The sequence below is a fragment of the Cervus canadensis genome, chromosome 10 (assembly GCF_019320065.1).
Source record: "Cervus canadensis isolate Bull #8, Minnesota chromosome 10, ASM1932006v1, whole genome shotgun sequence".
Classification (NCBI taxonomy): domain Eukaryota; kingdom Metazoa; phylum Chordata; class Mammalia; order Artiodactyla; family Cervidae; genus Cervus; species Cervus canadensis.
In genome coordinates this window covers 17920682-17941631 of record NC_057395.1, presented here as the reverse complement: position 1 = coordinate 17941631, position 20950 = coordinate 17920682, and the positions used below count along the sequence as shown (strand labels likewise).

The window sequence follows — 20950 nt, the reverse complement described above, 5'->3', positions numbered from 1 at the left end:
TTTTCCTCGTAATGAGAACTTGTAGGCTTTACTGTCTTAACAACTTTCATGTTTTTATAACATACATCTTAATCACATTGTACATTACATCCCTGGTACTTATTTATCATATAATTGGAAGTTTGTTCCAGGTGGCTCAGGGGTAGAGAATCTATCTGACAAGCAGATGTGAGTTAGATCTCTGGGTCAGGAAGATCCCCTGGAGAAGGAAATGGCAACCCATTCCAATATTCTTGCCTAGGAAACCCCATGGACAGAGGGTCCTAGTGGGCTACAGTCCACAGGGTCCAAAAAGTTGGGATACCAACATAGTGACTACACTTTTTGACCGCCTTTATCCAACTTCCCTTCCCCTCAACCCTGCCTCTGGAAACCACAAATCTGATCTCTCTCTCTGTGAGTTTGTTTGTTTGTTTAAGCATAATTGGCCTACAGGACTGTGTTAGTACAACATAGCGAGATCCGATGTCTGTACACTACACAATGATCACTCCTGGCTTTGTTTTTATTTTAACACACAGGGAAAGCAAAGAGATGCGAGCACAGCAAGCCAAGATTTCTATGGAAAACAGCAAAGCCATCAGCCAAGATAAGTCCATCAAGAATAAAGCAGAACGGGAAAGGTGAGTTGGAATGCTCACTGCAAGAACATAATACTGACTCCAGTGTACACACACACTCACATTTGAGATGTAGAAAAACTTTGTGAGAGCTGGCTTAGAATCCTGTGGTTATATCTGCTGGGAAGATAGATTATTGTTGCTATAAAATCTGATTGCTTACTACCACTCATAAAACATATTTACATTCAATATATGTGTGCTCATCTCCAAAATTGTGTAAAATATGGCATAAACAAAATTGTATAAATTATGGCAAAATATCCTTCCCACATGATGCTTATGTCATCCTGAAAGCATCTTATTTGCTCAGGTGTTTAGCCCATCCTGAATGCGTTTGCAGTCTGTAGGCCTTGTACTGACCTTGACACTAGGGATCATCTAAAATCACCTCCCTCAGGTTTTCTGGTTTGTCTTTGTCTAAGAATGGGTTTTCTAGAAACAAAGATGAAGATAGGACTTTGGGTCATATGATTTGCTGAGGAAAAGATCTTCAGCAGGGCAGAGAGGAGGAAGCAGGAGGGGGCCAGAGCAGGGGCTAAGCAAGGCTAGGATCTCAGCTAGAGTTCCTCTGCAGCCTAATCCCAGCTCTGGCTTGTAAATGACCACGATCTGCTCCTTTGAGCCGTGGGCACGTGGCTCTTGTACTTCTGTGTTAATCCGTCCTTGGCCACATAGAGTTGGAGAAGGTTTGTGTGACGTCCAGAGAAGATCCAAGGTTCAGTGCTTTAGCCAAGGCTGGTAAAGGGGACCTAAGAGGGCATCGCTAGTCATGGGCCCTGAGAGAGGGAGTTAGCAGCACTTGATACCCAGTGCATTTCCCACTTTTCAAGTTGACAGAATATAAATCGTATTACCATCCAGTGCATTTTTATGCTGAAATTTTGTTGGATTAAATACAGTTTGGAATTAACAGGCCAGCAGTGGGATTGGAATTTAACCCGGAAAGAAATCACCTTTTCAACACTTTGGACAAGAAATTTCCCAATAATCATGGAGTGTCATTTGCTTCTCTTTAAGGAGATTATTACTCAATTTATTCAGTGCTCTTTTACACCATCATATTGGCATAGTTATCTTGTTATTGTTCGGTCACTAACTGGTGTCTGACTCTTTGCAACCCCATGGAATGCAGCACACCAGCTTCCTCTGTCCTTCACTATCTCCCTGATTTTGCTCAAATTTGTGTCCATGGAGTTGGTGATGCTAACTAACCATCTCATCCTCTGGTGCTCCTTTCTCCTTTTGACTTCAATTTTTCCCATTTTCCAATGGGTCTTTCCAATGAGTCAGTTTTTGCATCATGTGGCCAAAGAATTGGAGCTTAAGCTTCAGCACCAATCCTTCCAAATAATATGGAGGGTTGATTTCCTCTAGGGTTGACGGGTTTGATCTCCTTGTAGTCCAAAAGACTCTCATGAGTCTTCTCCAGCACCAAATTTGAAAGCGTCAGTTCTTTGACACTCAGCCTTCTTTATGAGCCAGCTCTCACATCTATACATCACTACTGGAAACACCACAGCTTTGACTATACAGACCTTTGTCAGCAAAGTGATATCTCTGCTTTTTACTACGCTATCCAGATTTGTCATAGATTTCCTTCCAAGGAGCAAGTATGTTTTAATTTCATGGCTAAAATCACCATCCTCACTGAATTTGGAGTGCAAGAAAAATCTGTCACTGCTTCTACTTTTTTTCCCCTTCTATTTGCCATGAAGTGATGGGACCAGATACCATGATCTTAGTTTGTTGAATGTTGAGTTTTAAGCCAGCTTTTTTACTCTTCTCTTTCACCCTTATCAAGAGTCATCATTTTCTGCCATTTGAGTGTTATCATCTACATATCTGAGGGTGTTGATATTTCTCCCAGCAATCTTTATTCCAGCTCGTGATTCATTCACCGTGGCATTTAGCATGGTGTACTCTGCATAGAAGTTAGATAAGCAGGGTGACAATATATAGCCTTGATGTACTCTTTTCCCAATTTTGAACCAGTCATTTCTTCCATGTCTGGTTCTAGCTGTTGCTTCTTGATCCACATACTGGTTTCTCAGGAGGTAGGTAAGGTGGTCCAGTATTCCATCTCTTGAAGAATTTTCTACAGTTTGTGGTTATCCACACAGTCAAAGGCTTTAGCATAAGCAGAAGTAGATGTTTTTCTGGAATTCTCTTGCTTTCTCTATGATCCAAGAAATGTTGGCAATTTGATCTCCAGGTCCTCTGCCTTTTCTAAATGCAGCTTGTACATCTGGAAGTTCTCAGTTCACATGTTGCTGAAGCCTAGCCTGAAGGAATTTGAGCATTACCTTGCTAGCATGTGAAATAAGTGCAACTGTGCGGTAGTTTGAACATTCTTTGACATTGTGCTTCTTTGGGATTGGAATGAAAAATGATCTTTTCCAGTCCTGTGGCCACTGCTGAGTTTTCCAAATTTGCTGGCATATTGAGTGCAGCACTTTAACAGCATCTTTAGGATTTGAAATAGTTCAGCTGGAATTCCGTCACCTCCAGTAGCTTTGTTCGTAGTAAATCTTCCCAAGGCCCACTTGACTTCATGCTGCAGGATGTCTGGCTCTAGCTGAGTGATCACACCATCATGGTTATCTGGGTCATTAAGACCTCCTTTGTGTAGTTCCTCTGTGTATTGTTGCCACCTGTTGTTAATCTCTTATGCTTCTATCAGGTCCTTTCTGTTTCTGTCCTATACTGTGCTAATCTTTGCATGAAATGTTCCCTTGACATCTCCAGTTTTCTTGAAGAGATCTCTAGTCTTTCCCATTCTGTTGTTTTTCTCTATTTCTTTGCATTGTTCATTTAAGAAGGCCTTCTTACCTCTCCTTGCTGTTTCTGGAACTCTGCATTCAGTTGAGTATGTCTTTCCCTTTCTCCTTTGCCTTTCACTTCTCTTCTTTCCTCAGCTATTTGTAAAGCCTCCTCAGACAGCCACTTTGCCTTCTTGCATTTCTTCCTTTGGGGGACGGCATTTTGTCATTTTCTTCTGTACAGTGTTACGGACTTCTGTCCACAGGTCTTCAGGCACTCTGTCTACCAGATCTAATCCCTTGAATCTGTTCACCACCTCCACTGTACAATCATATGGGATCTGATTCATACACACCTGAATACTCAGTTAGTAAAGAATCCACCTGCAATGCAGGAGACCTAAGCTCAGCTCCTGGAAGGCTATAGCTCAAAGCATTGCAAAGAGTCGGACATGACTGAGCAGCTAAGCAAGCAGCCATATGGCAGAGTGAGCTCTGCTCAATGCACCGCGGTGGCCTGAATGGGAAGGAAGCCCGAAAGGGAGGAAATACGCATATGTATGACTGACTGACTGATTGACTGATCTTGGCTTCCCTGGTAGCTCAGCAGGGAAAGAATCCACCTCCAATGCATGAGACCGTGGTTCAGTTCCTGGGTCGGGAGCATCCACTGGAGAAGGGATAGGCTACCTGCTTCAGTCTTCTTGGGCTTCCCTTGTGGCTCAGCTGGTCAAGAATCTGCCTGCAATGTGGGAGACCTGGGTTTGATCCCTGGGTTGGGAAGATCCCCTGGAGAAGGGAAAGGCCACCCACTCCAGTATTCTGGCCTAGAGAATTCCATGGGCTATATAGTCCATGGGGTCACAAAGAGTCGGACACGACTGAGCGACTTTGACTTTCACTCTCATTCCTGAATGGCCAAGTGGTTTTCCCTCCTTTCTTCCATTTAAGCCTGTATTTTGCAACAAGGAGCTCATAATCTGGGCCACAGTCAGCTCCAGGTCGTTTTTGCTGACTGTATAGAGCTTTTCCATGTTTGGCTGCAAAGAATATAATCAATCTGATTTTGGTCTTGATCATTTGATGATGTCCATGTGTAGAGTCATCTCCCGCATTGCTGAAAAAGGGTATTTGCTCTGATCAGTGTGTTCTCTTGACCAAACTCTGTTAGCCTTTGCCCTGCTTCATTTTATACTCCAAGGCCAAACTTGCCTGTTACTCCTCATATCTCTTGAGTTCCTACTTTTGCATTTCAGTCCCCTAGGATGAAAAGGACACCTTTGTGTGTGTGTGTGTGTGTGTGTGTGTGTATTAGTTCCAGAAAGTCTTGTAGGTCTTCCTGGAATTGGTCAACTTCAGCTTCTTCCGCATTAGTGGTTGGGGCATAGACTTGGATTGCTATGACATTGAATGATTTGCCTTGGAAATGAACTGAGATTATTCTGTCATTTTTGAGATTGCGCACAAGTACTGCATTTCAGACTCTTATTGACTATGAGGGCTATTCCATTTCTCCTAAGGGATTCTTGTCCACAGTAGTAGATGTAGTGGCCATCTGAATTAAATTCACCCATTCCCATCCATTTTAGTTCACTGATTCCTAACACGTTCAGTCTTGCCATAATATCCTGCTTGACCATGTCCAGTTTACCTTCATTCATGGACCTAAAATTCTAGGTTCCTATGAAATATTGTTTTTTATAGCATCAGACTTTACTTTCACCACCAGACACATCCACAACTGAATGTCATTTCCAATGAAGTACCATCCTCTGGACATTATTCTCAGACAAGGAACTTTGTTTAATGGCCTTGTATATGTGGAAAGGACATCATCCATTCTAGCTCATAAACATAAAATATTCATGCCATGATGAAAAACCTTGTTAAACTGTTTTAGACTGTCCAAAGTTGAAATACAGAATTCAATCTGAAAATATACTTATTGTTAAATAGCTCTTTGTCCTATTTTTTTCAAATATGTTGCAAAGTGGACTTGAGTCCAGTTGAGGTCAAAGTGTCTTAAATTATGAGTTATTAATAACCAGAAAAATTTTTATTTAATTTTCTTATTTCAACTCTACATACTTATTTATTATAACTCTGTATCCAGTGGTTAGGTGGTTCTAAAACATCTACAAAAGACCTGGTTTTTAAAAAATGATTTCTCTATGCCAAATAGTTACTTTTTTTAACCATATGTTGTGTGTATCCACCTCATCAAACCACTGAGAAATAAAATTAAATATTTATAATCAGACAGCTAAGAAAGACATGCAGAAGCTGAAAAGCACTTCTATCTTGTGTCTAAGAAGACACTTCAACATAAATGACATTATATTTATAACTGAATGACAATGCACTTTATCAGCGTGTCAGAGGTAGCCAAAGTACACAGAAAGAGAAATAAATAATCAGCAAAATAAAGAGGTGGCCTCCCAAATGGGAGAAAATATTTGCAAACATATGTCAGGTAACAGGTTAATATTCACAATATGTAAATAATTCAAATAAACCAATAGCAAAAACAAATCTGATTTTAAAAGTGGGCTTAGGAACTTCATTGGTTGTCCAATGGTTAAGAGTCCGCCTGCCAATGTAGGAGACATGGGTTCGATCACTGGTCTGGGTAGATTCCACATGTTTCACGGCAACTAAGCTGGTGCTCCACAACTACAGAAGCCCCTGAGCCCTAGAGCCTGTGCCCCCTGCAAGAGAAGCCACCGCAACAAGAAGCCCGTGCGCTGCAGCTAAAGTAGCCCCTGCTTGCTGCAAGCAGTGAAAACCCACATGCAGCAATGAAGACCCAGCTCAGCCACAAATAAATAGATAAATTTTTTAAATGTTTGGAAAAAAAAATTTTTTAAGTGGGCAGAGGACCTGAAATAGACATTTTTCAAAAGACCAAAAAAAAAAAGACATTTTTCTAAAGAAGACATGCAAATGGCCAACATGTATGTGAAAAGGTGCTCAACTTCACTAATCACCAGGGAATGCAAATTAAAACCACAATAAGACATGACTTTAACATCTGTTAGAATGGCTGTTATCAAAAATTCAGTAGATAATATATGTTGGCAAGGATGTGGAGAAAAGGGGACCCTTGTGTACTGTTGGTGGGATTGTAATCTGGCAGTGCCACTATGGGAAGTAATACTGAGGGTGTTCCTCAAAAAATTAAAAATAGAACTACCATTTGATCCAGTGATTCCACTTCTGGGTATATATCCAAAGGAAATGAAAACACTATCTGGAAGAGCTGTTTGCATCCCCACGGTCATCACAGGATTATTCACAGCAGCCAAGACAGCAGACAACCTAAGTGTCTAAGTGAATGGTTAAAGAAAGCTTGAGATGTATATACAATGAAATATTATTTAGCCATAAGAAGAAGAAAATACTGCTATTTGGGACAACATGGATCTCTGAGAACATTATGCTAAGTGAAATAAATCAGAGAAAGAAAAATACTCTCTATTTGTGAACCCTAAAAAAGGCCAAATTCATAAATACAGGGTAGATTGGTGATTACCAGGGTTTAGGGGTAGGGAAATGGAGAGATATTAGTTAAAAGCTACAAACTTGCAGTTATAAGATTAATAAGCTTTAGGGATCCAACTTCAGCATGGTGACTATTTTTCACAATACAGTATTACATACTTCAAAGTTGCTAAGAGAATAGATCTTAAAGTGATATTTACAGTGAAAATTATAGCCTAGCTATATATATATATTTTTTTTTTTTAATGAAAATTAAAGAGCAAAATGCTCAAAGAGGGCATAAAATTAGAGAAATAAACTGAACCCAAAGATCTCAGATGGGAAGAAACAAAAGTTTAAGAAGCAAAAGTATTGAGATAGAAAACAAAAATCAGTGGAGAGTAACACCAAAAGCTTGTTATTTGGAAAAAGAATAAATAAGTGAACCTCCAGCAAGGCTGATCAAGAAGAAGGAGAAAGCTCTAATTAGTAACATTAGACATGAAAAGAGAAATAACTGAACATACTGAAGTAAATATTTTTGAAAACCAAGACTATAAACAATACTACAAATGAATCTGAAAACTCAGATGAAATGACAATTGCTTAAAAAAACTAAAATACACAAATTGGCTGTACAAGAAAGAGAAAACCTGAACAGACCTGTAACTATTATAAAAACTCAAGCAGTTATAGGCCTATTCAGGCTTGAAAAACACTCTCCCTCACCAGTAATCCAGGAAACATGAGTAACAGCAACAGCGTGATGCCATTTCAGAAAGCCAACCAACCAGCAGAAAAGGAAATGTCTGACAGTAACAAGAGGGGACGAAGATATGGAGAAAGGGTAGCACCCAGATACTGTGGATGGGAGTGCAAATTGGGACACGTACTTTGGAGTTAGGATGAGGTTGTTCACTCCCTACCAACCTGCAAGCCTAGGTTTACCCCCTGGAGAAACCTTTGCTTATATACACAAGAAGATATGTCCACACTTCATTTATTTAGCCAACAGACAGTGTGCCAAGCATTGCAAGACCCTATGCGCCAGACCATTGTGCATTGTTGGCAAATAAAAACATACTTGTTATTAACAGCAAAATGAAAATATTGTTGTCAAAATTTTCCATAAATGGAAAAATCCATACAGCTGGTGAAAATAGTGGAATTATTTGAAACATAGTTATATCTCTAAATCATAAATCTAAGTGACAAGTTATCAAAGAAAACACAGAATATGTTAGCAGGTTAAGCTGGAAACCATACAAAATTATATACATATATATATATATATATATATATATATAGTTACATCACCTGGGAGCTTTTTAGAAATGCAGAATCTCAGGCCTACCCCAGACCCACTGAATCAGACCCTCTAGAAGTGGGTCCAACAACCTGTATATTTGATAGAGGTTATTGTATGTATGTATGATACAAATATGTATGTATGTATGCATGTATGATAGAGGCGATTTGTATGCATATGGAAGTTTAAGACACATTTGTGTATATTACATACAGATACATCTATAAGTAGTAAAAATATTAAAACACAGATTTGTTGCTGTTCAGTCACCCAGTCTTGTTTGACTCTTTGTGACCCCATGGACTGTAGCACACCAGGCCTCCCTGTCCCTCACCATCTCCCAAAGTTTGCCCAAGTTCATCTCCATTGCATCAGTGATCCCATTCAGCCATCTCATCCTCTGATGCCCTCTTCTCCTTCTGCCCTCAGTCTTTCCCAGCATCAGGGACTTTTCAAATGAATTCATATCAGGTGACCAAAACACTGGAGCTTCAGCTTCAGCATCAGTCCTTCCAATGAGTATTCATGTTGATTTCCCATAAGATTGACTGCTTTGATCTCCTTGCTGTCCAAGGAATCTTCTCCAGCACCACAGTTGGAAGACATCAGTTCTTTGGCATTCTGTCTTCTTTACGGTCCAGCTCTCAGAACCATAACTGACCACTGGGACGACCATAGCCTTGGCTATACAGACCTTTGTCAGCAGAGTATTGTCTCTGCTTTTCAACACACCGTCTAGGTCTGTCATCGCTTTCCTGCCAAGAAGCAGTCATCTTGTGTTCTCATGGCCGCAGTCACCATCCTTAGCGATTTTAGAACCCAAGGAGAGGAAATCTGTCACTACTTCCAACATCTCCCCTTCTATTTGCCGTGAAGTAGTGGGGCTGGATGCCATGATCTTAGTTTTTTTAATGTTTAGTTTTAAGCCAGCTCTTTCACACTCCTCCTTCACCCTCATCAAAAGGCTCTTTAGTTCCTCTTCGCTTTGCCATTAGTGGTATCATCTGCATATCTGAGGCTGTTGATGTTTCTTCCGCCTATCTTGATTGATGGGAACACCAAAATTCAGAATAGTGGTTACCTCTGGAGAGAGAGAAAGAGGGGAAATAGAGTCCAGAAAAATACAAAGGGGGCTTTGTTTATATTTGCAGCACTTTTATTTCCTTTAAAAATATGAGACAGGGTGGAAAAACATATTGACTAGTCTGAGTGATGGATACACGGATGTTTTGTGTCTTTTTCTCTGTATATTGTATATTTAAAAATCCCTCAAAAAATTAGGAAAAGCAAGTGTAATCTCATCCAACTAATTAAATGAAATATGACTTTTTCTTACTTAATATCAATTAATTCCATCCAGTGATATACCAACTCTTGTTTGTACCTTTGCTTTTAGGAGAGTCAGGGAGTTAAACAGCAGCAACACGAAAAAGTTTCTGGAAGAAAGAAAGCGAGTAAGTGTCATAAATTTCTTAGCACTTTTTCTTTGAAAAAACTTAATAGTAGCTCATGCTTAGATTTCAGACTTCTAGCTAATTTGCTTAATTTGATTTTTCTGTATGCTAAATATTCTAGCTTCTCTTCTCTTCTCCCTGAAAGCTAATCTCTCACTAAAATCTTTAAGGTAATTGTTTGGTACCATTTTATACAGAAAATGAAGCCAAATTTTAATCATGCACAAATACTCTTTTCTTTTCTAAGATTTTGGCAGCAACTGTCTTACCAGTAAAAATTATGGGGTTTAAATTCTCCCAGTTTTCAGGCTATTTTCTTTCTTCTTTTTTTATTATTTTTATATCCTTCTCTTAAACTGCAAACTACCAACCCTCATCCCTAAGTTTTAAGGTTACAACCCAAAGTTGATCAGAGGTGTTTTGTTTTGCTTTGCAGCTTGCCATGAAGCAGTCCAAAGAAATGGATCAGTTGAAAAAAGTCCAGCTTGAGCACCTCGAATTCCTAGAGAAACAGAATGAGCAGGTATTTCACTTAAAAAGCGTAAAAAGATGTAGGCAGCCAACCAGCTTCAGGAGGCAAATGCCATGGCCCACAGTCCCTTCTGCTAAAGCCAGTGGCCTGCACGGTGGCACAGAAAGGTGGCTAGAAAATTCTGGTGCCATTACTGCACTTTCCCCTTTTCATCCAACAAGAACAGAAAGTACTTTTTTTGAAGTGGGAGAGGAATGTGGCTGTGGAGAAAAAAAGAATCAAAATTTGATTAGATGATGGGGATTTTAAAAAGGACGTTCCTGAGAGGAGGAGAAAACAGATTATAAGTTACTTCTCCATTCTTATGTGGAGTTATATCACTTGTACCCTAGAGACTAATGGTATTGTGTTTAAAAGCAAATGAGAAACCACCTATTTTCAACCTCAATCTAAAAATGAAATTATGAAACCTTCTCAGGACTTACAAGCCAAACCTAAATGCATGAACCACCAATTCTACAAACGACTGAATGTGAGTGGGTACCATACTCTTAGTGTTAAACACTAAATTAGAATATACACAGATAAAAAGAGCTCTCCAAAATCCAACTATTCAGTAGCTGTCACTCATTACCAACATCAAGATGAATGTGTATTTGCCTCAAGTGGAGTTCAGATAGTTGGGCTACAGCCCACTGGCCATCCACAGTCTCATTTCAATTGGATGGAAATACCTCTAGCTTCCATGGCACAATGACCCTCAGTAGCAGTTAAAATGTCAGTCTATCTCAGTCCAAATACACCTCTTCATGTGTAGTCGGTTTGGTTATTATTTCTAGATAATTTACTTCAATCTGGAAATAGTAAAGAGGTTTTGCTGAAATCAGTACTTGTACTGCATTATTCTTTCCTGTTTCCTTTCATATATAAAGTAATCCTATTTAAGGTATTTTTTTTTTTAGAGTAAATGGCATCCATTGAAGAAAACTTAAGTGGAAATTACACTAAAAAGTACCTTTGAGAAAGTAAAACAAAACAGTAAAATCAGGGGGGGTTTTTGTATTGCAATTGAGTAACAAATAAATCCAACTTCTGATTTCATATCCTTTACTTTTTGGTTGATAGAAGTTTTATTCATCAGCATTCTTCTAAGTTATGTTTCCCATTTCTTTTCCAGCTAAATGCTTCTATTCATGAATAGCCCACAGATCCCCAAGGTGGACAATAAGTGTTTACTGCCCCACTCATTTGACCAGTCCATAGACACAGCGCCTTCTAGTACAAGTTACATAACTGTTTTTGCTCTCAAAGCCGTTTCTCAGAAAGTGTTTCTGGAGGGTGAGGGGAATGGGTAAGGGAATAGCCACTATTTCCAAAACTTTAGAATCCACTTCAGTGACTCAGCAGTGGGTGGGGGTAAGGATGCCTGAGAAGAAGGCACAAGGACGGTAAGAGGCAGCTATGTGTCAGTTAACTAAATTAAGACACCACTTAGAAACCCCTGTGTTGCTTAGCAACAAGTTTGACTAAAGAATATAAATGTGCTAAAAATTGCTCATCATTACAATAGTGGTATATAGAGCTACAGAATACCTAGCGTTTTTAGTTTCAGAGCTAAAGTCCACAATTTAAAAATCACTTTGGCTTTTTATCCTAATACATGTCTAACTCAAATCACACCAGAGTTTTTGCACTGAGATATTGGATTAATGATAATGGTATTGACTGGATCTTATTGGGAGGATGGTGACTTCTTTCAAGGGGTCACAGGTAATGCCTGCCACCCACACCTGATACTTTGAGTCACAGAAGCTTAGGAAAGAAGGCTTGAGATTTGGTGGCGGTTTAATGAGATTCCATGAAAAGAAATTCAAGGTATATTGATGCTTCCAGCAAGTGTGGAATTTGGACTTGAATTTCTGTTGTAAGCTTTGCTTTACAAATATGGCCCATTCTGTAACAAATTCAATCCCAGATATTTTCTGGTGTACTTTTAGAGGGGGAATTTAAAGATTGAACACCTCTCAATTCAGTTACTACATATGGTTCAACACTGTCTTGGCGCAGTGCAAAAGATGCTGCAGCTCTATTTCTCCTCTCATATTAGGCGAGGTCTGGAACCATTTGAAGAGCTCCCCCTATAACCTATTTGGTGGCTGAGTGGTTAAGGATCCGCCTGCAATGTAGGAGACCCAGGTTCGATCCCTGGGTCAGGAAGATCCCCTGGAGAAGGGCATGGCATCCCACTGCCGTATTTTTGCCTGGGGAATCCCAATGACGGAGGAGCCTGGTGGGCTACAGTCCATGGGGTCACAAAGAGTGAGACACGACTAAAGCAACTCAATTCAGAATTTCACTGACAGAAAACAGTTTCCTGTCTCCAGACAATCCCAAACTTGTATAACAATCTCCCAAACTACCATTAAACACCAAGACTTTTTTTTGTTCATTTCTGAGCCAAAAATAAATTAATTTTAACATTCTGCAGTAATATCTCCCTTTAAAGTTTCTTACTGTTTCCTGTAACCATTATCCTGTAAATATTCCCAGTTGCCCCAAAGCAAAGCCCGGAATCATCTGCTTCATTAGTTAGACAGTTGTTGAGGGCACTGGCAGAAACAACTCAAGTTTTAATCTATTTGGGTCCTGACTCTGGATCCTAACCTCCTATCTCCTTTCTGTGGCTTTGCCTGCTTGGTTGGCCAATTACTCATTTAAAACTCCAAAGGATGGGGATTTTTTTCCCCTACTATTTCCCATAGATCTCCCAGCCATACATGAGCTCATCTGTCTTGACATGCACCATTTCAAACATGGAATGCTCCATTACTGTCATACCCAAGTTTTAAAAGTTGGTTTTTGTCATCAGTCCTATCATTTAATGAAGAGAGGTGAGGGTCTCACCCCGCGGGAGAGGTGCAGTCTGGGCTGAGAGGCATTGGTCACTTTTGTTCTTTTGTTTCTGTTGAGATCAACCTGGGGTAAGTTTGTCGCTGATGGTTCTATACATGTTTTATTCTTAGCCTTCTGCTTTTCTGTATATGGTTTTGCATTCATTTTTCAAATTCACGTCAGTATTCATTTATTTTCTTTGTTTTGTATGTATGACTCAATTTTGACATTACTATTTTTGTACAAACAGCTTTTGAAATCCTGTCACGCAGTGTCCCAAACGCAAGGTAGGACTGAAAATTCTGATAAGCAAGATATTGCCTTCCTGCTCAACTGCGCTCGTATCTCGGTGCTTTGACGATTCTCAGCTGCTCTTGACTAGTTAAGATCGCAAGGGTTTGATTGGAAAATTTGACTATTTGATGCTTGGATTTCTGATGTACAATTCAAACTGAAATTTGAGTTTGAGAGAATTATTGAGAGCGTCTTGAGAGAATTATTTCTGATGGCGTTTTAGCATCCTTTCCAGTTGCAGACCTAGGAATCTCAAATCATGCTGATGAAGACATACCCAGTCACTGAGAAAAGCAATATACGGTGGTCCAAAGGACCAATCACAGCTGAAACTGGGTCACAGTCAGATCTTTTACAAACATTAATATGACTGCCATTAATTTTACCATCAGTAAAAGCTGATTAGTGGTTTTTAGTAACAGACAGTTATGGTCTGCATGCAAGCACATTCTACAGCATCATTGTACAACGACTCTTGTCATGCTTTCTGTTAGAAGCAGTCTGCCAGAGAACCTAATCACCCCTTATGAATGCGGTGACCATATGATTTATCATTCAAACAGAATAGCTTTGAAAGTGAAAGGGGACGTTGTTCATAATAGCCAGGACCATAGGCATGAATTGGAACTGTCCTGATAAACGAGCATGAATGGTCACCCTGCTCATATGAGAACCTGGCTCTTGGAATCCTCCTGTACTATTAATATGATCCTTCTCTCTAAAGCATGTTCGATGTTGTCCTTAGTGCTAGAGGGAAAGAAGCAGAGGGAATCCTTTATTACTATTTACTGAACATAAAAGCATTTAATTTACAGTACTGATAATATTTCACTGTCATCTCTTATAGATACTGTTTGTGTCATAGCTTCATGTTCGTGTATTTTCTCCATTTCTTCATTTTTCTATTAGAGCATTAGTAGGTTTCAGGCATTAAAAAAAAAAAAAAAATCTGGGGAGTGGGAGCCATCCATCCTAAATGTAAGCAGAAAATTATTATCTTTGGTGTTTTTATATCCATCCTCACCAAAATGAAATTTAAAGCCACAATCTAAAAATAACAGTAAGAAGGAGATCACTCTGTGGTCTGTGGGTTAAACTAATTTCGTAGCAGGACTTCATCTGGGACATTTTGATGCTCATAGGATGATCTGCAGAGTTGACTCAATCCTCCCACTGACCTTCCATTTAGTTGGAATACCTAAGTCGACACGAATAGTAACATCGGAGCTCATCAGAGTCCTCCTCCAAGTTATATCTTTATATATCCATGTTTCCATTTTAAAATGTCCTTTATTTCAAAGTGATCCGTCACTGAAAGAGGACAGGAATGCTTTATTTTTTCTCCAAAAGATACATGCATTGGGTTCGAAAAAAAGCACATGGTCGGAAAGTAAAACTTAAAATGAACCAATTGATTTTTCCCTATATTGCCAGGCAGTGATTTGTCACCAGAACCCATCCCCATCTGACGCCTTTCCACCTCTCAAATCAGCTGGTTGTCTTCTTGACAGCCTTAACTCATTCGATTCAGTCCATTGTAGCTTACTTCCTGGGGTAGACTGTAAAAGCTGAATTGCTCCAGAGAAGTAAAAGCCTGTAAGGAGATTTTTTTGGACAGTAGCCTTCCAGGAGCCCTACGTATGTGTGTAACGTTCTGTCCACAGCATACTCCAACCAAACCAATGTGATAGACTTCCACCCAAACTTCTCCATCCGTGAGATTCTTAGACAGTCACTTTTAATTAAATTTCAGGCTATTTGGGGAATAAATTGTGCATAAGCAATGCTTATTCTAAAAGTGATCAAATTATCTACACACAGTCAAGGTATGTCAGTCTGTGGAAACTAAATCAAACAGTTAGAAATGACATAATCTACAAGTGACAGGTGTAGCTTCTTTTCCAGTTGTTTTCCTGGTACTGTGTGGACCATTCCTTCTCAGAATTTAACATGCATAAAAATTCCCTGGGGATCTTACTAAAATGCAGACTCTGGGTCAGAAGGGTGGGGGTGGAGTCCAAGATTCTGCATTTCTCACAAGATCCCAGGCAATGCTGATGGTGCTGGTCTGTGGACCACACGTTTAAGTAGCCAGGACATAGTGACAAGCATCAAATTCAAGGGAAAAGAGAGGTGGGGTTTTGCTGCATGTCTTCAGGAGAGGATTTCAACATGTAAGGTCTTGTTTCTGATGTTACAGGCGAAGGAGATGCAGCAGATGGTGAAATTGGAAGCCGAGATGGACCGCAGACCAGCAACAGTTGTGTGAAACTCCAGGACACAAACTGAAACCACAGAACCGCCGCGTCAAAGAGCACCCCCCAGCTTCTGAACACAGATTCCAGGGAAGAAAGCTGATGTCTTCTGCATTTCTTTCTCACGTACACAAAGTGTCACCTGAAACCACAGAGACTTACTTCTCTTAAACATTCTGAACACTGAATTTCCTTGGCCAACCAAAAGTAGTTACAAATCCCCCAAAATTGCGACTCCAGTAAGGCAGAGTTTACCCGTTGATCATACCACTTCAACATGTTTGCTAGAAAATATCATCACAAGTAAATGAGCATGGTGTTAAAAACTCTGCTTTGTGATGCGTTAAGACATGTTTGAGCAGCAGCAAAAGTAGTGCATTAGCCATGTAATAGCAAGCACATGCACTGGGGTGGGGGGGCGGAACTCTACAAATTTATTAGCAGCAGTGATGATCTGCTAGACAAATAATTGGGGGGGAATTTTTCTACATCTGAGTTACCTCATCAGTAAGTGCCATGTCTCCACCATGCCATCTGAAGCTAATTTACTGTAAGTCATGGAAATGCTTAGAACAGCAGAAAAATACAACTGAGTCCTTGTGCCAAAACCCACTGTGCTCACAGGGAGAACTCTCAGGCACGTTTAAGAAGCTGACATCTGACATTGCTTCCTAGGAATTGCTTCTGCTGACCCTAGATTACTACAGCTCACTTTTACACCATGAAGATTGTGAAGTGGTTATTGGCAACCGTTTGTAAATGTGACCATGTAAAAAGTATTTATGCTCCTAATTCACACTGTCAGAGAGCAAAATCATGTAAGTATTGCCACATGACAAGATTAGTGAACAGGAATACTAGAACTATGTTTGCATGATACACAAGCACCAATTATGACTAATCCGTACACAGTTAACCTAATGCAAATAAATACTGGTTAAGTAACTGTATGGCACAGAATATAATTTGACTCTCAAGACTTTTAGCATAATGAAAAAGTCTATATATATGTGTATATGAACTATGTGGGCATTCTTGATACTTCAAGTTCTAGTTTCAAAAAAAATACATAACTAATTTAATTTTACACAAAAAATATTTATGCAGATTTTCAGAATTTCATATCAGGAAATAACCTTTTTATGTCTGTTAAATATCAAAACAATTTGCTACAGTGTTAACCTGCATGGTCTTTAAGCCTGCTGTAGTTGTGTGGCAGACAGTGCATGGAAAAGTCCCTCTTGGGATGGAGCTGTGCCCAATGCCCAGAGGAGCGCATGGAAACCGTACTCGAGAACTAATCAGATTACTGATTTAGGGCCCGACCACCAACCGGATTGTTGTATATGCTTGTACAGATTGATTCTGTGTGTTCCTCTGAATAAAACAGAGAATTATGTTACCATCAATATTGAAATTAAACTTCCAACTTCTCTAATAAAAAAAGGAAAACACATCCAACGTCTGTCAGAGTGTTTGCTCCTCAGGATGCCGTCCCGTGTGCTTTTTCTGTTTCCTAAATAATCTCTTCATTATTGTTAGAGGGGGGTTCATGCCTGCACCCAACACATTTTTCTTCTGACATAAAAATAAGGTTGACTGGTTGACTCCCAATGTAAAGTACTTGTTTTTCCTTTTTCTCATATTTATCATTTGAACTGGGTTCTTTTTAAATTCTCTGGTTACAGATTTCCTTACTTGTAAGACAGTAGAGTTTGAGTACATATTTTTCCACACTAACATCTCATGAAAATTGATGGCTTTTAAAATGGTAAAACTGGATGGCCAGTTTTGAAAGATTTCAAATGGCTGTCTCTCACCAAATCAAATAGCTCCTTCCTAGGGCTCAGCTGAGCTCACCATTCTGTAGCATTTGACTGAATCCATCGTTCACCCCTCTCTGCTCTGCTCCTGAAAGATTACTCCTACATTTCCCGTTTTTCTGATCATTTCTTCTCTGGCTTTTCATCCTCCTACACTGCCATAAATATTTGTCTTCAGCTTAAATCCAGAGCCAATTTTGTCTCTAACCAGGTTTACTTTCATTATTTGAGATATCTTACTCCCAGATGAGGACTTCCCAGGTGGTACTAGTGGTAAAGAACCGACTGCCAATGCAGGAGATGTACCTAAGAGATGGGGGTTCGATCCCTGGATTGGGAAGATCCTTCGGAGGAGGGGACAGCAACCCACTACAGTATTCTTGCCTGGAGAATCCCATGGACAGAGGAGCCTGGCAACCTACAGTCCATAGCGTTGCCAAGAGTCAGACACAACTAAAGCGACTTAGCAGGCACACATGCGCTTCCAGAAGAATCCACTGTAATAGGATTAAACATGTACACACAGTTCAAGTGTACAACAAAAAGATGGGTTTATTTTCAATTGTCAGCTCACGCTGCACTCAGATCCTACGTTCTCATTTATTATAAAGGACAAAAAATCTTGCCAATTACAGTTACTCAGTCTCTTCAAACTTAAAAAGACAAACACTTATTTCAGAGATATATTCAATTACTTGAAAGTCAGTCTCCCAGTTAGAGTTCCCTCCCCATTAAGGAAGTCTCCCTGCTTCTCTTCCCAGATGGCTTCTGGGTGTAAATGGAAGCCCTTGTGCCCTCCCGGCAGTGGGGAGGAGCATCTGGTTACCCCTACTTGCTCCTGACCGCCCTGGACCACAGTCTCGCACGGTGGATCCTTCCATTCTAGGGTCTCAAGGTCTCTGCTCAACAAGAGTTTTCACTCTGGACTCAGTTTTTTTCCAGTTTTCTTCTGGGATACGCAGAAAGTCTGGATTTGTGGGTGGGCGGGAGCCCAGAGGTGCTATAGCTCAGATCATCCATGCAGATACCTCCTTTGGCCATTTGTTAGCTGCTGGTGCCATGTTGTTCCGGTACCACGGAGGTTTCTTCAGGAGGCTTGCCATTTTCCAAATCTATGCCCCAAGAAGCAAGTTTATAGTGGAGATACTACATCCTGCTTCTCAGACCCCCAGGACTGTTGATTCCAATCTGGGGATCAAGACACTTGCCTCAGTTTTTAACTTGCTCCCTCCTGTCAGCCCTGAAAGGATATTCAACTGTACATGATGACTGACTGGAATGCCCAAATAGCCTGCCAGGCTTCTCTGTCCATGGGATTTTCCAGGCAAGAACACTAGAGTAGGTTGCCATTTCTTTCTCCAGGGGATCCTCCTGACCCAGGTATTGAACCCAGGTCTCACACACTTTAGGCAGAATCTTTACCATCTGAGCCACCAGGGAAGCCATATATTGGACTGTACTTCTTCCCTAAGTAGACTGTTCTTCCCCTTTGGGGAAGGGATAAAAGGCGTCATGGAAAATAAACCAGATTGACAAGATAGGGAAACCCGTCAGTAAATGAAGTATTTCATCAAATCCAGTTCAGTTCAGTTGATCAGTCGTGTCCGACTATTTGCAACCCCATGGACTGCAGCACACCAGGTCTCCCTGTCCATCACCAGCTCCTGGAGCTTACTCAAACTCCTGTCCACTGAGTCGGTGATGCCATCCAACCATCTCATCCTCTGTCATCCCCTTCCCCTCCCACCTTCAATCTTTCCCAGCATCAGGGTCTTTTCAAATGAGTCAATTCTTCACATCAGGTGGCCAAAGTATTGGAGTTTCAGCTTCAGCATCAGTCCTTCCAATGAATATTCAGGACTGATTTCCTTTAGGATGGACTGGTTGGATCTTGCAGTCCAAGGGACTCTCAAGAGTCTCCTCCAACACCACAGTTCAAAAGCGTCAATTGTTCTGCGCTCAGCTTTCTTTCCAACTCTCACATCCATACATTACTCTGGAAAAACCATAGCCTTGACTAGATGGACCTTTGTTGACAAATGACTGAATGTCTCTGCTTTTCAATATGCTGTCTAGGTTGGTCATAACTTGTCTTCCAGGTAGTAAGCGTCTTTCAATTTCATGGCTGAAGTCACCATCTGCAGTGATTTTGGAGCCACCCAAAAATAAAGTTAGCCACTGTTTCCACTGATTCCCCATCTATTTGCCATGAAGTGATAGGACCGGATGCCATGATCGTAGTTTTCTGAATGTTGAGTTTTAAGCCAACTTTTTCACTCTCCTTCACTTTCATCAAAAGCCTCTTTAGTTCTTCACTTTCTGCCGTAAGGGTGGTGTCATTTGCATATATGAGGTTATTGATATTTCTCCAGGGAGTCTTGAATCCAGCTTGTGCTTCATCCAACCCAGTGTGTCTCATGATGTACTCTGCATATAAGTTAAATAAGCAGGGTGACAATACATAGCCTTGACGTACTCTTTTCCCAATTTGGAACCAGTCTTGTTCCATGTCCAGTTCTAACTGTTGCTTCCTGACCTGCATACAGATTTCTCAGGAGGCAGGTCAGGTGGTCTGGTATTCCCATCTCTTGAAGAGTTTTCACAGTTTATTGTGATCCACACAATCAAAGGCTTTGACATATTCAATAAAGCAGAAATGGATGTTTTTCTGGAATTCTCTTGCTTTTTCAATGATCCAACAGATGTTTTCAATTTGATCTCTGGTTCCTCTGCCTTTTCTAATTCCATCTTGAACATCTGGAATTTCACAGTTCAGTTATTGTTGAAGCCTGATTTGGAGAATTTTGAGCATTACTTTACTAGCCTGTGAGATGAGTACAATTGTGTAGTAGTTTGAGCATTCTTTGGCATTGCCTTTCTAAGACACCATTAATTATAACATGCACCATTATTTTATATACTACAAAGAATGAAAGCATGTTGCCAGTTAAACTATGACACACCATTCAGTGGTTATAAGACACATCTCAATTTCAGTGATGTTAAAGTTTGATAAATATGTGCATCTTGAAATCCATGAAATACACAGTGTTTCAAAAATAACCATTGAAGCTACCCAAATGCCAAGGGGAGGGCTAATTTTTAATGATAAAGCACAAGAGAAACATAGAAAACCTAAAATAAGGAACACATGCTATTAGGTTTGAAATTTAGTGTTGAGCTTCCTGGGCTCATCATCAGTTCAAAGAATGTGTTTTCCTTTAGCTATTTCACTCAGTTGCATGTTTTCAATTTCTACTTCTCTTCATATAATTCTCAGATCTATAACTTTAGCCTTGACCCTACTTTTCCTAAGCACTGGTACTTCTAAGAGATTGTCAGTTAAACAAATGGCCCAAGTGCACGTTGTATGTAATTGATCAAAAATCAAGACCCTTCCTGCATCTGTCTTCCTTGTTTAACAGCCTGTAACAGGTGCTAAAACCCAGGGCCATCTTGTACCTGCACCATCCCATTTGCTTCCACATGCAATCTGTTGATAAAACCCATGAGTTCTACCTTGTCTTGGAAGTTCCCTTCTCCCTGACAACTCTTCTCCTTTCAACACTCAGAATTTTAGTAACTTCGT

General features: G+C 40.1%; 1 protein-coding gene across 4 annotated transcripts in view; it reads left to right on the top strand.

The window, feature by feature from the left end:
* Positions 1 to 16994, top strand: part of PLCB4 (phospholipase C beta 4) — a 191994-nt gene extending 175000 nt beyond the window's left edge. For 2 of the 4 annotated variants that reach the window (XM_043479651.1, XM_043479650.1), the window contains 5 exons: positions 522 to 623; positions 9568 to 9625; positions 10062 to 10148; positions 13240 to 13276; positions 15484 to 16994. In XM_043479651.1, coding sequence (XP_043335586.1) covers positions 522 to 623; positions 9568 to 9625; positions 10062 to 10148; positions 13240 to 13276; positions 15484 to 15572 — 373 coding nt within the window. In that variant the 3' untranslated portion in view covers positions 15573 to 16994. The remainder of the gene's footprint in view (positions 1 to 521; positions 624 to 9567; positions 9626 to 10061; positions 10149 to 13239; positions 13277 to 15483) is intronic. The other 2 variants (XM_043479654.1, XM_043479653.1) reach the window with 1 other exon arrangement.
* The last annotated feature ends 3956 nt before the right edge of the window (positions 16995 to 20950 follow it).